Genomic DNA, 23,009 nt, shown 5'->3' with positions numbered 1-23,009 from the left:
GATCTGTGCCAGGCCAGAATGCTATGTAGGCGGCTAACAGTGATGCAAGTAATGGATATGGTTAGCACAGTAAATGTATGCTTATACCTCAGCTGGTATACACAGATAAGATGATGATGGGTCAGTTGGCATCTTCAGTATCTGCCAGAATGTGAAGGGTGACCTTTAAAGCAAAACAAAATGCAGGTGTCTTCCTCCTTAACGACTGATCAATGAAAAAGGTTGTGGGGATGTGGTTTGTGTAGAGGAAAAGCAGGTTATATTGTGTAACAAAGATTCTTAAAACCAGATGGCAGGAACACTAAAATTCATTTTATTATGAAGAGCAACATACTAAATTGATGACCTTATACAGCATGGATTGCTGGATAGTGTTAATGTTTCGTTTATGCAGCAGATTTGAAAGCATAACGTCTCACGGGCATTTTGTCCATCTGCAGGCTGCGTGTACTGCCACGGCGATTCCAAGACACAAAGGCCCAGGCTGTGAGGGCGTATTTGAACCTTCGTCTGCCAGAAGGCAACAAGTACTGGACACTAGACTTATACACGAAGATGGCTGAAGCTATTTATATCAAGTGTCACTGGGCCAAAATCAAGGTAGGGTTATATCTAAATCTTGACAATAAAGGCCCGATTCAGTGATAAAACATTGTTGCTTACAGACATCTGGAGTTGCAGTTAGGCCTTAAATGAAATCAAAATTAACAAGTTATGGTTCAAGGTCTCTTGCTTGGCTGCAAAGTAGATGTAGTTTTTGTATTCAGCATGTTCCAGCAAATTTTGAGAGTTAATGTCACATTTGCAAATAGGTGGAGCACAATTATGTGTATGTTATGTGAACTGAAATAGGATAGGCCATAGTTACTAATGAATAATTGATAAACTGCATGAGATGTTGAAGGCAGCACCATACTGTGGTATTTGAACAAGTTTTTAGCTGTGCTTTTTCTTTTTTTTTGCTGAACCAGAATACAGCGCCACTGACAGTGGAGCTTTATACAGACAATCCAGATGAAAGCACTAGTTCTCTCTCCTACGAGTCACTGATCAAAGAAGGTCTTGTCTCATCATCTTTGTAAGCAGCATTTTCGTAGCTTTTCTTAATTCTGCTTAATATATGACATAGATCAGGAGCATTTGGTGAAATGGGATGTCATGGGAGCATATTTTCAACTTGAAGTCTTGCAGACATGAACTTAAATCATTTATTTTAAAGCAGATGACTTGTAAGCTATTTCAGTCACTGAAATATAAAGGTCACAAGTAGGTATATCAGAATGTGAAGGGTGACTTTCATGTTCAGAAATTGGCCTGACTAGACTTCATATGCCCTGAGCCATTCTTTTCTTCTTTGGCAGGTATGTCTTGGAAAAGCAAGGTGGTGTCACAAATGATGTTAAGATCACAGAATGTGAAGACAGCCAATAATGTTGAGAAAAAAAATTACAAAACCTTGGTTTTTCTCTTTCAGCCAAGAACTTTTCATCATGGTAACTTGAATGATCTCACTTAAAAGGGAATAGAAAATTTGACATTTTAGTTTCTCATGTTCATTGTTATGGGATCTCTGCTGGCAAGTGAACCTGGCATCTAGTTTCACTTCTCTGTATGAGAACTATTTACCTGTAACTTGTAAAAAATAATGCAAGAGTTTGTTGTACAAATCTAATTGTATGTTGCAGATGATTAGTATTAGTTCAAAGCTTTTGTAAGTACAGAATAAAAAACGTTTATCTCAGCATTTCTTTTTTGCACAAGTTTATTTGAAATTCAGGTTGAAAAACCACACTTTTAACTCGCAGGCCATAGACAAAAGTCTCTAGGTCAATCAGTTAAGCATCTCAACACTCCTCATTGATCCCAGAAAAATACAAATGGAAAGCTGAAGGAGAGCATTCTCGTGTTTCAAAACTGTCTTTTGATACGTTCGTTACGATGGCCACATTTGAATTGTAACTTCCATGGCAGCTCATCAATGGCACCTGTCATCTGGTACCCTTTGGCGTGGCGCTGCTTTGATGATATTGTCTACTCGCATAATCATTTCTGCTGCCTCTGCACCACTGACTAGCACCTGACGCTTTACTTGGAAGGACTCCGTGATGCCCAGTTCAGCCACATCACCTACTTCACCTCTCACCATGTCTGAAACCATTGCCAAAGGAAGAAAAAAATGTTGCTAGTTACCCACAACAAAAGTAGCACCGCATCCACATTTTTTTTCAAACCCATGCAATATGTAAAAGTAATAGAGGATTTTTTGAGTTATCCAAGGCAGTACAATATACTCACCCAAACCAATAGTGTGCTTGCCTTGTGCATGAGCTGCTCGCATCTGAGCAATCAACTCTGCGCTGTCGTAGCCAGCATTGTCAGCAATAATGGTGGGCAGCTGGCACATAATATGGTCAAAATGCTATGAGCTTGTACACAAGTACAAAGAATCTTAATTTTAATCTTAATCTTCAGGTCTTTTTTTGGGGAGGGGGAAGGGACACATGCTCAAATGTTAATTGTGTACTACATACACCACGTGACAGCTGTACATACCATTCTCAGAGCCCTAGCAAAAGCCTCCATGGCTATTGCCTCCTTGCCGGGTGTTCTGGCCGCCAGCTGAGACACTGCCTCAGCCATCAGCATCTCTGAGCAGCCTAGAACAATATTTGAAAGTCTGACTTGTAAACTGCTGTAAATTAAAAATTATGATTTTCCAACCAATGATTTTATTGCATTTCTTAGTCCCCCATCAAAAGCAGGACATTACAGGGCTCTTACTAGCAGATATTTTAGTATCCAGTGTTACCTCCACCAAAGACAGTCCGTGTCTCCTTTACTGTCTGAGACAGAACACAGAGTGCATCATGCAGCGAACGTTCTGCTTCATCCAGGATCTGCTGGGTGGCACCACGCAGGACTATTGAGCAGGCCTCGCCCAGCTTCACACCTGATTAGTAGAAAGTGTTCATGCAAGTTATACATGACATATGCACAAAGCCAACTAAAATATTAGCTATAGCTATAAACATGTGTCAAGGAAAAATGTGGAATATATAGTATATACATAAATGCTTCACAGACTGGCAAATATTTTCTGGTAGGAAATAGAAAACTGTAAAAAAAATCTGTAAAACAAGGCATACCTGAAAATCTAAGTAGTTTGTCTTCTCCAATCATCACTTCCTCAATGACTGCACACTGGCCAAGCTTGGTCTTCTCTGGACAGTCAAAAGTGGACACAATCTCTGCACCTGAAAGAGACCATGATGCTAAAGGTTAACACAGTGTAGATGCACGAGCTTGCTGCAACTGATAATACAGTCATAAGGAAGTAAAATATACTGCATTAAAAGCTGAATTTTCCCTACAATTTTGAACTGGGAGGAGGGAAGAATCTATGTTTGATGCAGTCATCAACATTAAATTTTCTTTCCCTCTTTTGTGCTTGCCTTGTGTATTTGCTGCTTTTCTCAAGTTTGGAGTTGTCATAGCCATCACTGTCAAATGTTTGTGAGCACAGTGGGTGAATGCACTAAGTTTGGAATAATGAGCATAAATGCTTCAACAGTCAAACAGTGTGATGTAGAACTCACCAGTGACTAAAGCTAGCCGCTCCACACCCTCAAAGTCGGCATGCTCAATGGCCATCACTCCAGCATCGGCAAATAACTGTTCTGGATAGTTGTAAATAAGCTGTCTGCAAGACAAACACCCACATTACTAATAAAATTTACAACAACCTTAATCCTCTGCTGAAAATTTAAAAAAAAAAAAAAAAAAATTATTGCAATCATTTCTAAAACAAAGTGTCTTTCTAAAGCAATTTGATTGAAACTGACTCTTTCAAAGCCATAAGCAAGATTTCACCAACCTGTTGATGAAAACATTGCAGCCATGTTTCAGGATCTTCTCTACCTTGTCCTTCATTTTCTCCTTTTCAGCCAGCTCTAGTTCTGCAACCTTCGATACAGCATCCACTCGTACGCGTGATCCAAATACCTGCAATCAAAGCATCTATTTGAATGCAGTATAACAGATATCCCAACAGCACGAAAAATTGTTGGCAAAAACCTAATTCTATGCTCTTTATCATAATTTCTATGGCAAAGACAAAAGAAAAAAGTGCATATATGTGTGTGCAAGCGAGAGAAATCTTGGAAACAATAAAACCATGTAAAAGCTGCAAGAGTAAATACTTTGATTTTGTCAGCATCCATGGGTGTGTTGGCAACCAAGATCTTGGCATTCTCAACTCTTTTTGGTTGATTAACTCCAATTTTTTTATCCAGCAGAAACCCTGAGAACAAAAAGATCTAAATGAAGAAATCCGTAGTGGATGTGTTTGTCTATTCACATCTAGAATTATGCAGACACTTGTAAATTCTTAACAAATCATGAAACTCAATGGTCATATTTTTAAAGGTTTTGCATTCCATACCTAAAATTTAAACAGCACAAGTTAATGCTCAGACACTATTCAGCACCAAGTTAGTGATTCACACCCTAAGCTAAATTACTCACCTTCTTCCAGGTAAGAGTCCCGCAGATTTCCACCCAACTTCTTGATGATCTGAATGGCATCAAGGTTGCCACTTCCCTGTTATACATACCGTTGTAATAATAAGTTCACATGAGATGCAAAAATAACCCAGATGATCCTTATTAACAGTATTGTGCAAGCTGTCTTACACTTGAGTTTTAGCAAGTTTTTTTTTGGCACATGTTCACATGTGTATATCAGAGTTTATGCAACTGTACAGCAATGAAAATAAACACATGGCATGATTTGTGAAAAGGAGCACTCACCTTGAGACGAAGAACTGCATTAACAGCAAGGGTAGAAAAGTAGTCCTTATGCTGAGTCAAAATCTTGGAACTAAGAGTCGTACGAGCAATATTCATCAAGTCTTCCTGAAATTTTTCAGGATCATTCCTGCAATTTATACATGCATATTCATTTCACAGTAGAAATGAGTGCACCATGCTTAGATGACAATAAAAGCCTGACTTCTTCCCAAATAAGCAGTGTGAAGTTATCACAGGACCTATACACCAGTCAAAGGATCTTCCATTGCCGGCATGTTGGAACATTATCCACTTGCACATCAAATATGTACAAATGCAAGGCACAATGATTTAAAAAAAAAAAAAAACAACAAAAAACAAAAAACCCAAACAAACAAGAGAACAAATTACCCATTATCGAGAGCACTTTCTGTCAGAGCACGACGTGCCTCATCTACTGCCTTGCGCCAGCCAGAGACTATTGTCTGTGGATGAAGTTTCTGGCCCACCAGACTCTCTGCTTCCTGTAACAGCCAGTCCACATTCCTCTTGATTTCTTTTCATGTGTTGCTTACATAAATTACATATATAATGGATATAGTGTACATATTATATATGTTAAAAATATGTTCACTGAATGTGTATGTGTGACTTTATATAATCTTCCGATATTGTACAATCATTACACACTTCACACCCTAACCCTAACATTTTCACCTGCTTTTACAAGATTCTAAAATTTCAAACAAAAAGGCTGCTAAACTAATAAATTTAAAGAAATGCTTCACTTACTTTTAAAAGTTCACATGCCAGTACAACTACCGATGTTGTTCCATCACCAACTTCATCGTCCTGAACCTTGGAGATGTCTGAAAATTGTTATATAATTTTCAAACAAGCATATTTCAAACATACAATTTATAAATGACTTTTGTTTTTATTTTTAGTTACTGCTTGAGGAGCAAAGGGCTGCTATAAATGACTTATACTTATAAAAACTTGTTAAAACTTGTGAAAAGGAGTAGTCTGTAACTATCACCATACATCTAATCCATATGCTCAAAATACAAGAAATGGCTGAACTTGTGAGCAGCAAGTGGCAGCTGAAATCATCAATAAAACTAACAAGAGGCAGCTAGAATTCTGCTGACATGCAAACAGGAACAATGCCCATGAAAATTTTAACTTACCAACCAGGACCTTGGCAGCAGGATTGTCAACGCCGATGGCTTTTAGAATAGTTGCTCCATCATTAGTAACTTGGACAGTGTCATTGTTGGAGCTGCTCTGCAGGATTTTGTCCTTTAAAGGAAACAAGCAAAAAGTGTGTTTTACAATGTTTCCCAAGTCAACCGCTGCCCCTTCCTTGCTGTTCTCTTGCAACAATGGTTTTTAAGGACATGGTAAGATTGTGTGTGATATAGCAGATTACAAAAGTTATATGCAGAAGATGATAGAACATTAATGAATACTAGAATCAAACTATGTGTTTCATGAAAATTAAAGTAATTAAAAACATGGGGGTTGCTGGATCATTGACCAACTCTAAGGTATAATGTATAGCAAATATTCTCTGGATTATGTCATCAGGGATGGAGAATGCAGACATGCATGTGCTTTAACACCAACATTATATGATGAATCTGAAATGCTAGTGATTAGACATTTCTGAAAACTGTCATAAAATCTTTGACTTAGCTACATGGATTCATACCATTCCTTTAGGTCCTAGAGTGCTCTTCACAAGATCTCCAATCGCAATGGCACCAACAAATGATGACTGAAAACAAGAATAGCTGAATGTAAAATGTTTCTACTATAAGAAGGTGAGGGCGCATAAATTTTAAAATGTAATCACTGTTAATAATCAATTAACAAAAAGGTTCTAGATGAGCTGAAAGAACAAGAAAGAAAAGCTATACATTTATGCCTTTTTGAATTGTTTGCCCTGAATGTTGTCATTTGTACCAGTGACCATGATTAATGCAACAGTGCTTAAGAAAACATCAAAATATAATTAAAAAATAAAAACTATAGTATGACAGGATCTATGTATTTCTAGTAGTTCATTATGATCCTCCAACTACCCATTTCACAAATGAAAGATAGTTACTAGATTTGTTTGTAGAAATTAGCATTTGCCAAAGAACCAAAACCCAAGTTCTAAAAAAAATTTATTCTGGAGATGTCTCCAACAAATCTTCCGTAACTATTCTAAAAGGATGATATTTTAACATTCTGACATGGGCTATCTACTGCATAGTTCTCACTGCTATAGCGTTCCATCATTGACAAAAATGTGCAAGGCAATTAAATTCAACAGTTTGAGCCAACATATAGTGTGCTTCAAAAATGCATTCATTCTCATTGTACATGAGATTTCACAAGTTAGGAAAAAGTGTGTTACAAGTCCAAAAGATTAGTATGACATCAAGTCAGTTTGTATTTATTTCATTCTAGTTACATTGTCCTTTGATAACTCCTGAACATTTTTGCTTCAAATCAAAAATCAAAATCAATCAAAACAGACTTTATTGTCTGTCGAGGAGACCCATGACAGAAATTTGTCTTCGCTCACGAGGGCAGGCATACATACTCATACATACATTTAACACATAGTTAGGAGTAAAAGTTAGGAGTAAAAAAGTGTAGGTTGCACCAGTCCATCAAAGCAGTTTATGTTTATCCTAACAACAAACCTTGGGTGACCAAGGGCCTAAAAGCTTACTCATGTAATCAATCCTTACCAGTGTACCAGTACAATTAATTGCATGATTATGTTTCTTAGAAAGACCGGTAACAACTTACGTCATCTGTTTTATATTTCTGGTACGTGTGTTTCGGTACTATGAAAATTTTATGTCCCGTTTCTTTGGTTTTTTTTTTTTGCTATAAAAAATACAGACTTACCATTCGAGCCGTCTCCGACTTTTCCTCCTCTGCGCCATACTTAAATATCTGAACTGGATTTAAGGAAACCTGCATGAGAAAATAAAATAGCGGACGTGTTAATAAGTGTATATGTCAGCAAAAAGTATGTATCTACTGTTACGGACAGTAGCTAAGTTGAGACGTTTTTAGTTACTATGTTTCCATGTCAACTATTCCTACCTTAACTTCCTTAGCTGCTTAGCATAATGTAATTATACCCCGACAAATGAGTAAGGTCATAAGCTTAAAAAGGACTGATGCACTGTTCATTGTTTATACTCAAAATACAAGTGCCTACACTTGCATAATTATTACTGGACTGTGTCTGAGGATATGAGTGGAGCGTCTGCCTACAGACATTTTGCCAGGCATGGTGACCACGTGAGTTCGGCATCCGTAGATCAAGATTAATCAGACCCTCTGCATGCATACAAGCAATAACATACGATCATTACCATTGTGTCTTCCGTTAGAAAGATGACAAAAACTCACCATTATGATTCGATAACTGTTCTAAAAATTGACCTCCTCGACCGGCTAGCAGAATGTTCCACTGTTTTCTAAACGTGAAGTCTCGCGAGGTCTCGCCTCAGAATCAAAAGTTCCGATCGAGCCTCAGCAGAATAAACTGATAAAAAGCAGAAAAATTAAAAAATCAATGTTTTTTAAATTGGCATAATATGTAAAATATTCTTTAATCAGCTCGCGAAGTTTTGTGTGAAGCGTGTTTAGACGTGCTTGATCAGCGTGCCAGTAAATGTTAGTAAGGCAGAAACAAGAAAGATAATCAACTTTAAAGAAATAAGTTTGTAAGAGTTTTCTCCCTTCCAACGTCGCTTGGTTTGCTTTGGAGAATGATGAAAGCATTGAAAGATTTCAACTTGCCGTCGTCGTCATCATCATCATCATCATCATCATCATCATCAATCATTATGTTTTGCTCTTCTGTAATGCAATTTTTATTTTTAAATCTGATGTGCAAAATGCTGGCCAACAGAGCACCATATATGCGATATATAACACACACACTTCGGGTCTTTAATTAGAACTCGATAGACATTTACATCAACTCGTGTTCTTTCTGAAACACTTTTCGAGTATTCAACACTCCGCAATCGATTTTAAGAAAACTACTTCTCTTAAAAAAATTAATTTATCAAGCTCTTCGCCATCTAATCGTGGGGAGAAGGGGTGAAGGGATGGAGTCACTATCCAGGAAGATGCATAAATGACCGACGGGAAGTTGCAGACGGCGATAATAATCGAGGAAAATGATGAAGCAGATGGTTGCTAGGGCCACCCGAGTCTCTCGGTAGTGCTATTATTCGCTAGGTTTGCATGAAGGGTGATAACTATAGGGAAGGACGCCTGTGCAGTTGCCGTACGCACCCCTACAGCGCGGATGATTGATACAGGCGAGCGGGCAGAATCACCGCTCGATCACATGATTGATGAGGACGAGCGGACAGAATCACGGTGCAATCACACGATCCGCTATAACAAACGTGAAGACATGCAGACTAGCACTCATCCTGCCAGCATGTAGGGACTTCCCACGTCGACTCACTACCACCTTTTCTTCCTCTCATTTTTCTCTCCTGTGAGCTGTCGGTGTGTCCTTAAGCCAGGATGGGTAAATATGTTTCAACACTCATTATTTCCGATCGACTGCTCAACGAAATCTACTTTATGGAGGCCTAGTGAAAATCCTCTCCAAATTTATTCGGCAATTTTAGTTGGTCTCGTAAGGGATGAGCAGTGTCATTCAACTCCGGGGAGGGGAGTAAGAGACGGGGAGATGGGGGTCTCCTCAGCTTCAGTTTAATTAGTGCTGCTTGATTACTACCTCCTGCATAGGAAGTGGATGCGATGTTGTTCGTCTGACAGGCAAAGTCTGAGTTTTTTCTTTGAAAATATTAAAGTTTTTCCCCTAAGGAGAAAAAAAAAAAAAAAAAACAAACAAACAAACAACAACAAATCGTTGACCAAGTCCAATAGATTTCTTCAGAGCGTCTCCCTTCTCTGGATAGTGGACTCGTGAATCTTTCATTAGAATTACAAGCTCGTGCAGGCTGGATGTAGCTAACTTTTAACTTTTTCCACAAAAAAGAAAAACAAAAAAACTCAAGGCAAATGACTGTAAAGTGCGGATGAACTAGCTGGATTCCTGATATAATTCTGTCCCATGTGCAAAACACATTTTAAAGCTGTTTTTAAAGACACTCCATGGAAACGAATATAAAAAGAGTTGAAAAGCTGGCCCACATGCCTGCTGACTGTAAAAAGATGGGTCAGAACTGATGTAAAAAGCAGCGAGGGAAAGGGCTGTCAGTTTAAGCCAACATTTAATTTAAGGTTTGCAGTCTAGCGGTTGGTGTGCTCCACTTGCCCACCCAGCAGCTTGTTAGCAGAAATGGAAGTCTGATACACATAGGAGGAGGTTAAGGCGGCGGAAGGAGAGGATTGGAGTTCACCTTACGCATGCACTGCGTTAGACACGATGAACCATTTATATCATAAAAGGGGAAGCGGATAACCGAGTGGTTAGCTTGCTGGTGTCGGAACGCGCGTTTGGTTCAATATCCGATTTACGCAAAAAACTTCGACCAGTCGACCCAGCTGGCGGGGATGGGTACCTGACTCCATAGAGGTTTGGGGAAGGTAAGGCAGTGAAGGAGAGGAGATGGGCATCACCCTCAAGTAAAGTTGGCCCCGAGAAAAGTGAGGTCTAGCATGTGTTTAGAGTGTTAGCACCTCCCCACTCCCCACGACGACATGAAAAGGTTCGAGGAGAAGACCCTTACCTTTAGCCCCCCTTTTTTTTGCTTACATTATAATTACTTACTTTAACAACTAGGTTATGACATTCTTTACCTTTATATTTGAAGCGAATTCGGGTTCTTTTTGTTAAAAAAAATAAAAAGTTTGTTGAAGGGAAAGTAGGCCAAAGGTGTACGTCACTTTAGCACAAAGGAACGACTGAGTTCATCTCTGCAAACATGGCAGCCAGACGTCACACAGCGCCCACAAATCGCGATCTTTTTGTTCCGAAACACGTCTGAAAAAGTCATCTGATTCCGACCAGCAGAAAGAGATGGGCCCTTAGCATGGCGGCCCACTATAGGTGTACTAACCACCTCTTTGTAAGAAGCAAAAAATCGACAAGAAATCCCGCGTAGTACACAATCCCCGGCAAAATGACAGCTGTCAGTGGTCAGCGCAATTTGCCGCAGATTCGCCGTCATTGTTACTGAACTGAAAACAAAATCCCTCCATTTAGCCAGTGGGGATTTTTGTTTGCATTTCTGTTCCCTGCCGATGGTGCGTGACGATCTTGTAACGTGCGATGTCTGTGACGTTCAGTTGAGCCTATAAATAGAATGTAAAAAACATAGTTGTCATCTCATTAGTTTGTTCCTAAATATTCAACATAATATTCAGCTGAGTACGAAAACTGATGCATCATTTCAAGAAATTGTCAGTTCTTACAAATATCCATCGAATTCATAAATATAGAATAGAAACAATGATAAAGCTAAATGCACTTTATTCCAATTTATTAAAGATTTGGCATACATATTAAAATGCAACGAACGAACACGAAAAAATATCGTAGGCTTCATGCAGAATTAAAACAGGTTTGCATCAATTAAAAAGTGCATTTTAAACTGACAGGAAAATAATAGGGTTTTGCAAGCCTTCAGAATGCCAGACCTCTATGAAGGTTCGTGTTCAGAATAATTTCGGCGGCAATCATCGCCTTCGATCGTTCGGGGAACTTGCCTCTTGCTGATGATTCAGCGATGAACATGGAAGATCCTTTTATTATGGTGTCTTCAGCAGCCATCAGCCAGCCTCGTTATCGGCTCGGTCTGCTGATGGGAGAGGAGTCCGTCGTTGATCCTCCCAGACAGCACGGGCCAGAGTGCAAGACGCAAGTTTATGTGGATTTTTCATCAACCTCGGTAAACGACTCGCGTCAAAATACTTTTTTTTTAACGACAATCAGAATAAAAAGTAAATAAAGCGAGCAAGTTGGGAACACACATGCGCGCGGCACTCCCCTACCCCTCCCCACACACAAGAGAGAGTGAGCTGTAAGAAGAATAATGATGAAAAAAAAAGATGGGTAACGGCAGAACCGCCAGACTTTTTTCTTTTTTTCACTTTTCTTGATATTTTTTAAGAGCTCTTCAGTTTCACCATAGGGAGCTAGAAGGCATAAAAACGCAGGAGGTTGTATTGTGCCTCCCAGAAACTTACCAGAATTCATTTTTTTTTGGAAACGACTTCGAAGAAGAGGATGAATAAATAATTAAACATTTGGCAAACAGTACCAAAACGTAGATCAATCACCAAAAAATATACTTGAGTAAGTTTTTGAGGTTTAGCAGCAGTAGGTCTACTCTGTGGTTGTCAGTGAAGTACTTGAAAGTACAACAGATTTGCAGTGAGTACAGAGAGAGAGAGAATAGGGAAACGTGGAGAAAAGAAAGGTGTGGATAGAAACTATCATGGCAGCGCGAGAACAATTGAAAAGTAAAACGCGCTTTCATTTAAAGAAAAACCAAATAAAGAAAACACAGTCAGGTGGCAAATAGGGAGATATTCTTCCCTGAGGAATTTTACTTATTCTTGAGATCTTTTGACTGCCGTCATCGCAAAGACTGGTTTTGATAATCAAGTCGCCAGAGTGAACAAGTCAGAGTCTTTAAAACGCCTGCTTCTGCTTCTTCCTTCCTGCCTTCCTTCCTTTCTCTTTACAAAAACTTCTCGTTTCGGTATTGCTAGAATTTTCTAAAGCTGCACTCGTGAGGACACGCGAATGGAGTCTAATGACCTGCATTGAGATTAGCCCTCCCCTCCCCCACTTCCTACTCGAGATGTTCGAATCCCGCAAACAGACCCGGACATGGCCTTGACCTTATTTGCTTCAACGGTCAGCATCTTTCCAGCCAAGTGGCTTTCTCGTCCTTTTTTGGCAGACATCAGTCTTCGGATCGTTAGACTGCTCTCAGCATGTCGGGTGCCTGAAGCGGCAAGCGATGTTTGAGAATGTTGGACGATAACACAACCTTCCCTCAATTCCCACTCCCACACTCACCACCAACCTGCCCCTCGCCAGCTTCTTGAGACGAATCTTTGCGTCACAACCATCAGGGGTGCTATTTTCAGCACGTCTACCCCGATAAAATCGCAGAAGTTGTCCACGTCATCAGCCGGGTATTTCAAACGTCCCTCGCCAGTCTTTGTGGAGACGGCTCCCTGACGAGCGGAGAGACAGACCCTGGGTCGTCGGACAAGTGTCTGAGCACAGCTCACCCCAGCAGGAGAGAGAGATCAATCTTCGGCAATCCTTGGATTGCTTTGAACGGATTATCGTCAGCAGGCTACACGACTCCCCCGACTCACGACTCCCATGGAGTGACGCAGACGATGGAGGTCTTTTCAGAGGTCTTTACCCGGGACCAATCAAAGTCTCATTTGAGATATAAACATTCGAAAAATAATTCCGTTTGTTACACACTTCAGTTTTATCCTATTTACCAGCAGGATTCTTCAACTTATCCGAGGATTTAAACGTCAGTCTGACGGTGTGGGTTTTGATGCAGCTATGCGCTCCTTGAGGAGTAACAAGGAATAAACTACTAAACTGGTTGGGTTGTGTGAATTTAAGCGACTAATTTAGTGATAAGGAGTAGCAATTAAAGCTTTACCACCATGAGAAACCCTCTGATGTGGTAAATGAATTGGCTAGACAAGGCAGCAGTACTCGCTGACATCTCCAAAGAGGACTAAATTTGTCTCGGTATTCCATCCCCTACCTCTCAGAAGTGTTGCAGATTTTTTGTTTTCCAGACAAGAGTTAGAAAATAACCGAGTTTTCTACCCGCGATGAAGTGATGCAGCTGCCTAAAGAGGTCAAAGGTAATTTCAGTTTGACAGCCTCAGTCAATCACCTTCAGTCACGAGGGGGGAGGATCTTACCCAAGTCGGACCCGACACCGCCCCGCCATCCCCATGCTCTTGCCACCTTGCGTTTTCAAAGCCACCAGTCTTGATTACAATCCCGCTTCCTAGCCCCCAGTCCACAAATGCTCGTCTCATTACTCTTGGAAGCAGAAATAAGTCGATTGTCTGACATGGCATCTGCGTTCTTTCCTTCAGCGAGAAGTTCAGGGGGTTGATGGGGATGATGGGGGAGGCGAGTGGCACGAGATGGAGTTTGGAGTACAGGGGGATGCTGGCTGGCACGGAAGCTGCTGTTAAAATGCTGCTTCTTCTCTGAACTGTACAATATCGGGGTGGCTGTAGTGTCTCGGAGTTTTTGACCATAAAGATTGCGCACTTTCTTTCTTTCTGTAATGTTTGTTGATTCGGATAGGACTTCAAACAGAAAAGAGTCTCGTAACGGAAAGAGAAAGGGTTCTATTTTTCTTTTTGCGACCGTGAACACGAAAAACCACTACCACTGCCATGGTCGGGGCTTCTCGGGATGGGAGGATGGGAGGATGGGACTCCCATGTTCCGAGCACAGCTTTCATCTTTAACCTGATTTCATCATTCGTGTTTGTTCACTACTCTACTTAAGGTTACCCCTGCCCACCCGGATATCCTATTTGACAACATGTAATGACTGGTTGTATAAAACAGATATTTCAGTAGAGAGAATTCAAAGACCAGAGCTATTTTAACTGTACTTCCAGAGTGACTTTTCCCATTGGAATCAAATTTATCTTATTTAGACATTTTTATTTTTGTTGCTTTGAAGTTTTCTGTGGTATTTCATTCTACAACCTCTTTCTTTTTTCTCTCTTGCATCACTATGCTATGCTTGCACTTAAAATATTTCCTGCTTTTATCTGATGGTCTCTTCTCTCATGATTCCCCAAAGACTCCGACAGATAAGCAGAAAGATTTTTAAACCTGGTGGGAATAAGGAGGAACTTACGCATGTGTTCCCCATGTTTAATTTAGACAGATGTGAAGGAAAAGAAAAGTAGTAAGTAGTTCTCGTACTATTTATATAGTTTGAACTTTTCACCAGAGAACAGACAGCGGGGCACATCTCTTTTCAGCCCTCCCCCTCTCAAATCTCTGTGTGAACGGGTGTGCATGATGTTAGTTTTTAATTTAAGTAATTATTTTCTTACTCATGTCAGTAAAGCTGTTAGCGAAAAACCTTCGTTTTGTAAGCTTCAAGAATTGCCAAACTCTCTCAGGAGATTCTAACCAAAGGAGAAAATGGAAGCAAAAGAAAAAAGATGCTGACATCCACAGTATGTGTCAGTGCACAGAACATTCCAGGGACAAGTTTAAATAATTGTTTTCTACTGAAAGTTTGAGGTAACTTGTGCAATATAATATTCGTAAAAAAGTATGGCAGTCATCTCAAGCAGATTTTGCTCATTCATTATACAGGCGCTTTTTCTCCCTTCAGCTAATAATTATTTTCCATTAAGTCGATTAGAAGCCAGAGCACCGAGCACCGATAAGAGCAGTTCCGCAGGTAGGTGGCTGATGAAGGGAGCATCAAACATGAGTGAGTGAAGATATGAAGAAAGCATATGAGTGGATAAGATGGGAGAGGAAAAATAAGTTTCTCCAATGAAACAAGGTTGAGGGGGAAACCCAATCTATCTTTTCATTTATCGATAGTTTCCACCACCTCCCGCTGGGACGTGGAGAGAGCTTGAAGTGTGGCATGAAGCTGCTCTTGCGAGGTGAAGGAACGAGTGCTGCAGGGCTGGCGAAGGGCCAAGATGGTGATTAGGGAATGTTGCCGACGACTGGGCGAAAGCTGGAATTCAAATGTCGAGATACGCCATGAGAAGTATTGAACTACAATACTCATGCATCATGGTCTGGAATTTTAAAAAAAGAAGATATGTATTTTTCCGGAATCTGAGGAGCTTGGAGGCCGTTTCTATCAGGATGCAGGGACCAGGCAGGAAAGGAAAGGCGTCCTTTCGTCCCTCCTTCTGTATGTCTATCCATCCAAAGTCTGACAATCAACCCAGACATCCAAATATCTGCCAAGTTCCTTATCCAATTATACATAACTTCAGTTATCCAGGTATCCATTTGGACACTCATCCAACTCTCCACACAGCCATCTATCCAGCTATTCATCCACTCATTCAGGTGTCCCTCCGGACATCCAGACACACGTGTGTCACAGTTTTTTGCGTGGAACTATCCATTCACCCATTCACACACCCGCTCATCCAGCTTATCCATCCAGCCACTCGTCTAACTAGCCATCCAGCCACTCATACAACTATCCAACCAGACTTTCTTTTTCTCCCCTCCCATCTTTCTGTCAAGCCTTTCCGTCTTCTTTGCTTTCTCAGAAGTGGTTCCTGGTGATTCTGTTGTATTCTGATGAATTCTTCGTGCGTGCGGAGAAAGTTATTAAGAGTTCACCGGTAATCCTCTCAAATGGAATCTTTTCTGGCCGTTTCTCAACACCAGTCGCCCCCAACCTCTTCCATTATATTTTCAGAGGTTTTCTATAATTTTTCCGTTTTTTTCCTCTCTTTTTGCTCTGACCCCCAGCTGTCGAGATGGGTAGAATCTGTCACAGGTCATCAGACACCCCGGGATCACCTCACGATAGATGTGAGTTGAAACAGCACGTCTTGAAGGGGTGTGGTGGGGTGGGTAGAAACCCGACTTCAGCATGCATGAGAACGCCTACTTATTCAGCTCTTCACAAAGTCAGAATGTAATTGTTTCTATTTTCATCCTGCAAGAGTGCATTGACCTGTGCGCAGATTTGGGCCGAGGCAGCATGGCGCTCACCACCGGCAGATGACGCCACCTTGCGTAACAAGAAGCCCTCGTCAGACAGCGCTCATCGCAAAGATGCAAAACTTGTTAAGACTTCCCCTCAATGGCTGCCCTTCCCTTTACAGGATATCGCTCTTGTGGCGGTGAGAACCAGCTCCCCTGGGGTCAGATGCAGATCGCCAGGGTGCTAGCTGCATCGCCAGGTAAACTGTATCAGCAATTTACTTCTCCATCAAATTATCCGTTCATCAAGGGTCTATCAAGACACTTTCGCTGCCAGGATGAAAATTCGTGATGCACCAAATACCAAAATCGTCTCACCTGGGGATGAGGTGCAGATACTTCGGTGCAGCATAGTAACCTCCTTTCTGTCTGACGACAAGGTGGATGAATGTGCGCTGGGGTCTTAAACTCAATTTAACATTTCTCAGATCGTAGTCGGCTAAGAATCTCAAACTTATACAATACATTTTTAGTTTCGAAATTACAATAAACAACAACAAATTAGATAAAGAGGAATCAGAGACTGGACATGGCTTAGAGAAGAAGCAGCAACAATGCACCGAAAAGATGCAGCAAGAGGTTGAGGGTAGGGTGTGAGGAAGAGTAGTGAAGAGAGGGAGCTTGTGAACACATTGTGTGGAATTTAAACACATCGTTCGATGAAAATCATCGATGAAGACGACTTGCATCTCAGTCCAGCATGGCTGCTTTCACTCCCCACCACAATCTTTTCAGCAAGTTCGCTTATTCCTCCTTCTATCTCGCGCTCTCCTCCCATCATCCTCTTTTTCAACTCGAGCTCTGATTTGAATAATAATAATAATAATAATAATAATAATAATAATAATAATAATAATAATAATAATAATAATAATAATAATAATAATAATAATAATAATAATAATAATAATAATAATAACTTCTTTCAGTTCTGATCAGCTTCCAACCATCAGCTATGACGGGATGGTTATTACGTTGTTAAATCCCGTCATGCACTAATATTTATATTTTTTGTTTGTTTATGAGAAGAATCGCCTGCAATGTTGTAAAAGCTGTGCTTATTGATCTTCTGCTTCTGGATGCTTTTAAGCTCTGTTCTGTCTTCCACTCCATGACTTGTGATTGTTTTTCCAGTATACCGTGGAATCCTTTTCCAGAATCGCAGATTGCATTTCGCAAAGCCGCAGTTTATCGAGAAAGAACAATTCTTCCATCAGCGAGTCTTTGTTTATTTTTCTCAGAAAGCGGTTGCTGCCCTCTTGTGAAGGCTCAGGGCTGTGTAAGATCAGGGACCGCGGCTTCCTTCCGGACTGATTTCAGAGATGATACTTTCGACAGGAATTAATTACAGTTTGAATGATGAAACGTGGATGTCTAAAATGTGGATTGAATTTCACGGACAAAAGACACCAGTCTATCTTTGGACTTGACATCTACGATGTTTGACTCCACGTCTACCTTTTTCTTGCGTTCAATGCAATAAATATACAGTTTTATATATTATTAAGGTATACAGTTTCTTTATATTACGAGAAAGAACATATAAAGTCGCACTGAGACAAACTACAGACGCAAACATCTCCACTCACGGACGCACTCACGCACACATGCACGCACGGACGCAAACACACTCACACACATGGTGTACATTCTCTCACATTGTGTAGACACTAAGCGGCTTATGAAAGCCGTTACGCCTCATAACCACGGATCACTTGTCGCACCAACACCGAGACAGTATTCAGGGGCCAAGTGTCGGCTAACAAATAGGGGATGTAGGTGACATTTAGCACGTGACATTTAACAAGAGGTCTGCAAGGTTTCAAGTTTTCGTGCACAGTTAAAAGAGAGAGAGAGAAAAAAAAAAAAAAAAAACAACCTACAAACAGGAAACGTTTTCGCTCGCAAACTCAGAAAGTGTGTTGGGGGGGAGCGGGAGGAGAACTTTTGAGTGTACGATTTTTAAAACCTCGACAGCACGAAACGGATTGTAGAAGACAACATTGCCTGGCACATCCCTGGCTCTTCTGTATTGTGTGTCTGTCTGTGTATCTCTTTGTGTGTCTGTCTGTGTGTCTGTATGTGCACCGAGAGAGAGAGAGAGAAAAAGAAATCGAGAGATGTATACTTGAATAACTTTCACTTATATGAAGTGATGTGATGTGATATGATGTGAATTGCCGGAGCTCGTTCATTTGTGAGGCTGACGCAACTGGCGAAACCTGTTAATACAGACTTTCGGCTAAAATCTCTCCCCCTGATGACAGCACAAAGCCGAGCTTCGATCTCCGGTCGTCTGCTCTCAAGGACCAAGCACTTGGCACAAGTGTTCGGCCTTTTATTCTATTCGGGTGCATCAGCCGCATCCTTATTTTCTGACCCCTTGACCCAACTTTGAGGATGTCCGGGAGATGTGAAGGAGTGGAGAGTAATTCCCTCGGGTAGTCGATATACGGGTATACCTTAAAAAAAAAAAAAAATCCCCGTTATACGTAAAGCTCTGAACTTTAATTGCTTTGTGCCCGATTTTTTTTTTAAGCCACGTGAGATCCACGAAAAGCAGTTTTGTTTTCTTTAACCCCGGGTAGCACTCAGAAGGGGAAATATATTTAGTACGAACTTCTCCATTGCTTCAGCCAAGTCCTAATGACAGTTAAACCAGCGGGAAACCCAAGTCGCCCAGTAGGGTTTCTTGTCTAGGTTCACCTTTAAGGTTCTAGATAGGTATAATGATAAACAATAAAACATACAGATCAAAACACACACTAACGCTTTTGTCTTCTTGTTCTCGACAACTCACGGAACTGTTAAACTAAATACACTTCTTTTATTCTTTGTCTCGCCTTTCATCCATCTCTCTTCGTCTGTCTTTCTCTTTCGTCTGTCGCAGATAAGAGAGCCCGGGCTCTGGCGGCATCTTGTGGTCTGAGCCTGATTATGAAAGCTTTCATCACAGTGAAGCGCTTAGTTGGATGTGCCAGACCCTCCATTCCTCCTCTCCAGCCTCTCGCTAATCCTCCCTCCTCCCTCCTCTACAAAGCGTCGCTTTCCCATGATGCATCGGACATTCCTTTCAAAGTTGCACGGGTGACCCCTGTCTGGGCACTGGTGGCCCAACTGGATCGTTGGTGCCGTTTCGTTTCTATCTCACGTTTGATTGAATCCGGTGTAGGGGTGGTCCCAATTGGGCCACACGTGGCGCCGTCTGTAGGTAGGCCCTCCAGCCCTTTATTCGTGAGACACTGGCAGCTGGCTTTCTTTTCTTTTCCTGACTGAATCGATTGTCATTGATCCCTGTTCTGAATAATTCTGGTTCTTTAAGAAGTTATATATGTAGATTGTACATACATGTGATCAACACTAAAAATACTACCCAAATACCGAGATCTCATGTTCTGCCTGCAATGTCTTTGATGATGCAACACCTGTTTTGCTGATTTGCCGTCAAGCATGAGTAATCAATCCCATCGATCAATTAGCTATCCTTCCGTCTGTCTTTCTGTCTGCCTGCTTATTTGCCCCTTTGTACTCGCCCTTGCCCCCTTCCTGTGCTTGATGTCAGCTTGATGTCAGCCTGATGTCCCGGGGATCCCTCCCATTCGATCACACTGGGGATTTCCAGGTGCCTCATTACGCATGCGTGTCGGTGCGAGAACCTGTCAAGCGTGTCTGACATTTACATGGCTACGGTGACGTATTCATAAACCACAAGGGTTCGTATCTCCCTTTCCTTTCAGAAAATTGCCGGCAGCACATTCGCCCGATCCAAATAAATTTTGCATTTACGTGATTTCAGATCTTTTTCCTTCTCGTGCGTACAACTGTTCATAAAGACTCAGAAATTCACAAAGCATGAGTGAAAGATGGGTTTAAAAAAATTGTTCGTCAATTTTATAACACTCATTTTAGAAGACTATACAATATAAAGTTTTCATAGGAGATTCAATGCTGATGACAACTATCCTCTCACAATGGATGTAAATAAACAAATCGCCAAGCGCATTTTTAAAAAAACAAATCTTCCAGTATTTGCATCGTCATTCGATTTTTCTACGTGTGTGTGTGAAGAGGGGGATGGTAATGAATAAACTTCCATTTTTTTCTATTTTTTTAAAATGCAGTGACAAATAAAGCCATACGATCGACAAATATGCAATTTTTAAAACTCGTTGTGAAAGTAGGTCAAACATTTAGGTCAATACCTTTGGCATTTGGCCATAGGTAAAACTAAGCCCAATGCTTTATCGGTCAGCATGGGACCTTCCGGTCGTCCATTGGTCAGCCCCAGCATGAGGGAGAGGATAGTCTGGTGGTTATAGACGGTGACCACACGCAGGCGTGCACTCTAGGCTGTTCGAAACTCGTGTGGCGCAGCATTTTTCTCCCATCTGACCCAGGAATGGGTACACGAAGATAAGGCAGCGGGAAATGGAATGACCACCGGTCTAACAAAAGCTAAACATAAATATCTCTAAGCAATTATAACCTGACATGTAATCATCTTTACCCTACTTCCACAATACCATCTTCCTCCGCCATATAAAATAAATGTCCCAGCCCCGACAACCAGTCGACAGATTATATACACAAGATTACATACATAAGCTATATACATATCCTGCATAAACACGATATATATATATACACATACACGCTCCTTCATCAAAGTTTTCAGTCACACTTCTGATACAGTAACTACATAGCTGACTCATAAGTAATTATAATATATGTCCCTGAGATGAAGGCTAAAGAAAAATAAACTGGTCACAGTTTAGGAATTTTTGACATTTGACATCCTCCGTTGTCTTGGTAACCGCATAGAGCGGTCAGCGAGCTTGCTTTGAGTGGTACTTTTGCATTCGTCTGCACGCGCCTAGTCTACAGACTTATTTTCACGTCTGCCTCCAGGGGCAGGCAACTTCCATCATTGTCCAAGCGGCCGCCTTGTTCCTCAATTCCACCTCCCTCCTTCTTCTGTCAAACTTTCCCCTCAACAGGTCGATTCATTCTAGGTTCACAACTACGTCTCTGGCTGCTGTTGCCTGCTGGTGCTCTTCCATCCGCGTTGGTCTCCACCTGTGTGTGCGTCACAGTTCGTTGCATTTTCAGTCTACCTCCCCTGTACCACGTGACAGAGTGCACACATGTTATTCTGTCCAGGATGCTGTAAAAATTGTAGCTCTCAGGTGGCGTAGGAAGATGCTTGGATTTGTGTGGGTGTTGGAGGGAGGGGCAAACTTCATGCTGACAGTGAACGACGCTCACACTTGCCTCCTCAGTATCTTTTTTGAGGGGTGGGCGGCTGCTCCCACTCCCCCTCACCTGTATTACAAACATAAACAACAGCGACAGGACGGAAAAGGAGAGAAGGGAGGCATAGAGGCAGGAAAGAGGGTGGAGGTTGACGGTCGGTGATTGAGCTGATAAACAGGTGATAAACACTATAAACAAACATTCGTGTTTGTGCTCCCACCACCTTTAGCTTTCCTCTCGGCGACTTCGTGCTTGAAACAATCCTCTCATGAACTTTGCTTCGTCAACTCACCCATCCCTACTGTCTTGCCAGCTCTTCCTTCTTGCACACCTGACACTTTCAAGGAGGGGCCTCGTATATTCACCTTGTCAACTATTTCCTGCCGCCCACTGGCTGTCCTGTAGACTTCTCCGCTTTGTATACAACAGTAAGCCAGGCTGGCCTCATCGTCAGCTCTCCTCGACATGTTCGTTTGCATCAATAACATCTTCCATGTAAGCTCTTCCATATTCACATGATGCTCTCTACATTCTGATTCAATCAATAACTTTCATCCTTATCTGCGAAGACATTTGGAAGCACGTTGTCGTCATGGATACGAGCTCTCGTAAAGATAATTTCCTGGGTCAGCCAGATTTTCTTGATGTCCATTTCGACCTTAACCCCGATATCTTCCTTTCATCATAGTCCACACCTCTTGATGATGTGCTATTTCTCTACTTACCTTTCTTAATTTAAGATTTGTACATAGAGTAAAAATTAAACTTTAATACCTGTCTTCAGTTGGCTAACAAGGGATTGGAACAGTTTGGTATCTAGTTTTTGTCGATGCTATTTTGCGATGCTCTTGGTGTAGATGAGCCGAGGGCATGCGAACAACAATAGATAAAGTACGACAGATATTTTCAAATGTTCACAGACAGTTTAAACGCCTACTCATTCGTTTGTTAACGGATTCAAAACACCTTGCGTTGACTTACGTGACCTCTGCCGTCCGTTTTAAAGGGCACGCAACTCAGACACACCATTAAAAACATAAACTTTCGTTGTGAACTGCGCAGATTGCCCTGGCAAAATTACTTCCTTGTCGATCAACGGCTCCTCCCCCCCCACCCCCAGGGTCGTCAGAACCTCATTAACCACACAGGCTGTACATATACATGTATGTACACTCAACTTCAGTGGCGCGCGACGGCTCAGCCGGAAAAGCGTTGCGCGCGCATCACGACTATACACCGTT

The 23,009-nt window shown here is 41.3% G+C and overlaps 1 protein-coding gene across 2 annotated transcripts; it reads right to left on the bottom strand.

Annotated features, from left to right (window-relative positions):
- Positions 1-1,744: 1,744 nt before the first annotated feature.
- Positions 1,745-8,230, bottom strand: LOC112566394 (T-complex protein 1 subunit beta-like). Of its 2 annotated transcripts, XM_025242559.1 has the most exons (16): positions 8,210-8,230; positions 7,699-7,765; positions 6,503-6,568; positions 5,979-6,090; positions 5,581-5,657; positions 5,200-5,312; positions 4,810-4,936; positions 4,525-4,600; positions 4,200-4,300; positions 3,875-4,002; positions 3,597-3,700; positions 3,147-3,254; positions 2,810-2,950; positions 2,554-2,657; positions 2,296-2,395; positions 1,745-2,148 (listed from the first exon to the last, which is right to left on the bottom strand). In XM_025242559.1, exons 1-16 carry the CDS (start codon positions 8,212-8,214, stop codon positions 1,976-1,978), a joined length of 1,602 nt encoding a protein of 533 aa, XP_025098344.1. In that variant the 5' UTR covers positions 8,215-8,230; the 3' UTR covers positions 1,745-1,975. The 2 variants fall into 2 exon arrangements, with proteins under 2 accessions (XP_025098344.1, XP_025098343.1); XM_025242558.1 differs by lacking the exon at positions 8,210-8,230 and having other exon boundaries at positions 7,699-7,773.
- Between the last annotated feature and the right edge of the window lie 14,779 nt (positions 8,231-23,009).

Source organism: Pomacea canaliculata, linkage group LG6 (assembly GCF_003073045.1).
Source record: "Pomacea canaliculata isolate SZHN2017 linkage group LG6, ASM307304v1, whole genome shotgun sequence".
NCBI classification, from domain to species: Eukaryota; Metazoa; Mollusca; class Gastropoda; order Architaenioglossa; family Ampullariidae; genus Pomacea; species Pomacea canaliculata.
The sequence above is the reverse complement of the archived record's forward strand: the minus strand, read 5'-3'. Positions and strand labels throughout refer to the sequence as shown.

Excerpts from the sequence above, each read along its gene's own strand:
- LOC112566394 (XM_025242558.1), bottom strand. The coding sequence starts at position 7,773 with ATGCAGGTTTCCTTAAATCCAGTTCAGATATTTAAGTATGGCGCAGAG. Across the intron at positions 6,091-6,502 it reads CTCTAGGACCTAAAGGAATG|GACAAAATCCTGCAGAGCAG; the intron begins GTATGAATCCAT and ends TTTCCTTTAAAG. Across the intron at positions 3,701-3,874 it reads TGCAATGTTTTCATCAACAG|ACAGCTTATTTACAACTATC; the intron begins GTTGGTGAAATC and ends TTTGTCTTGCAG.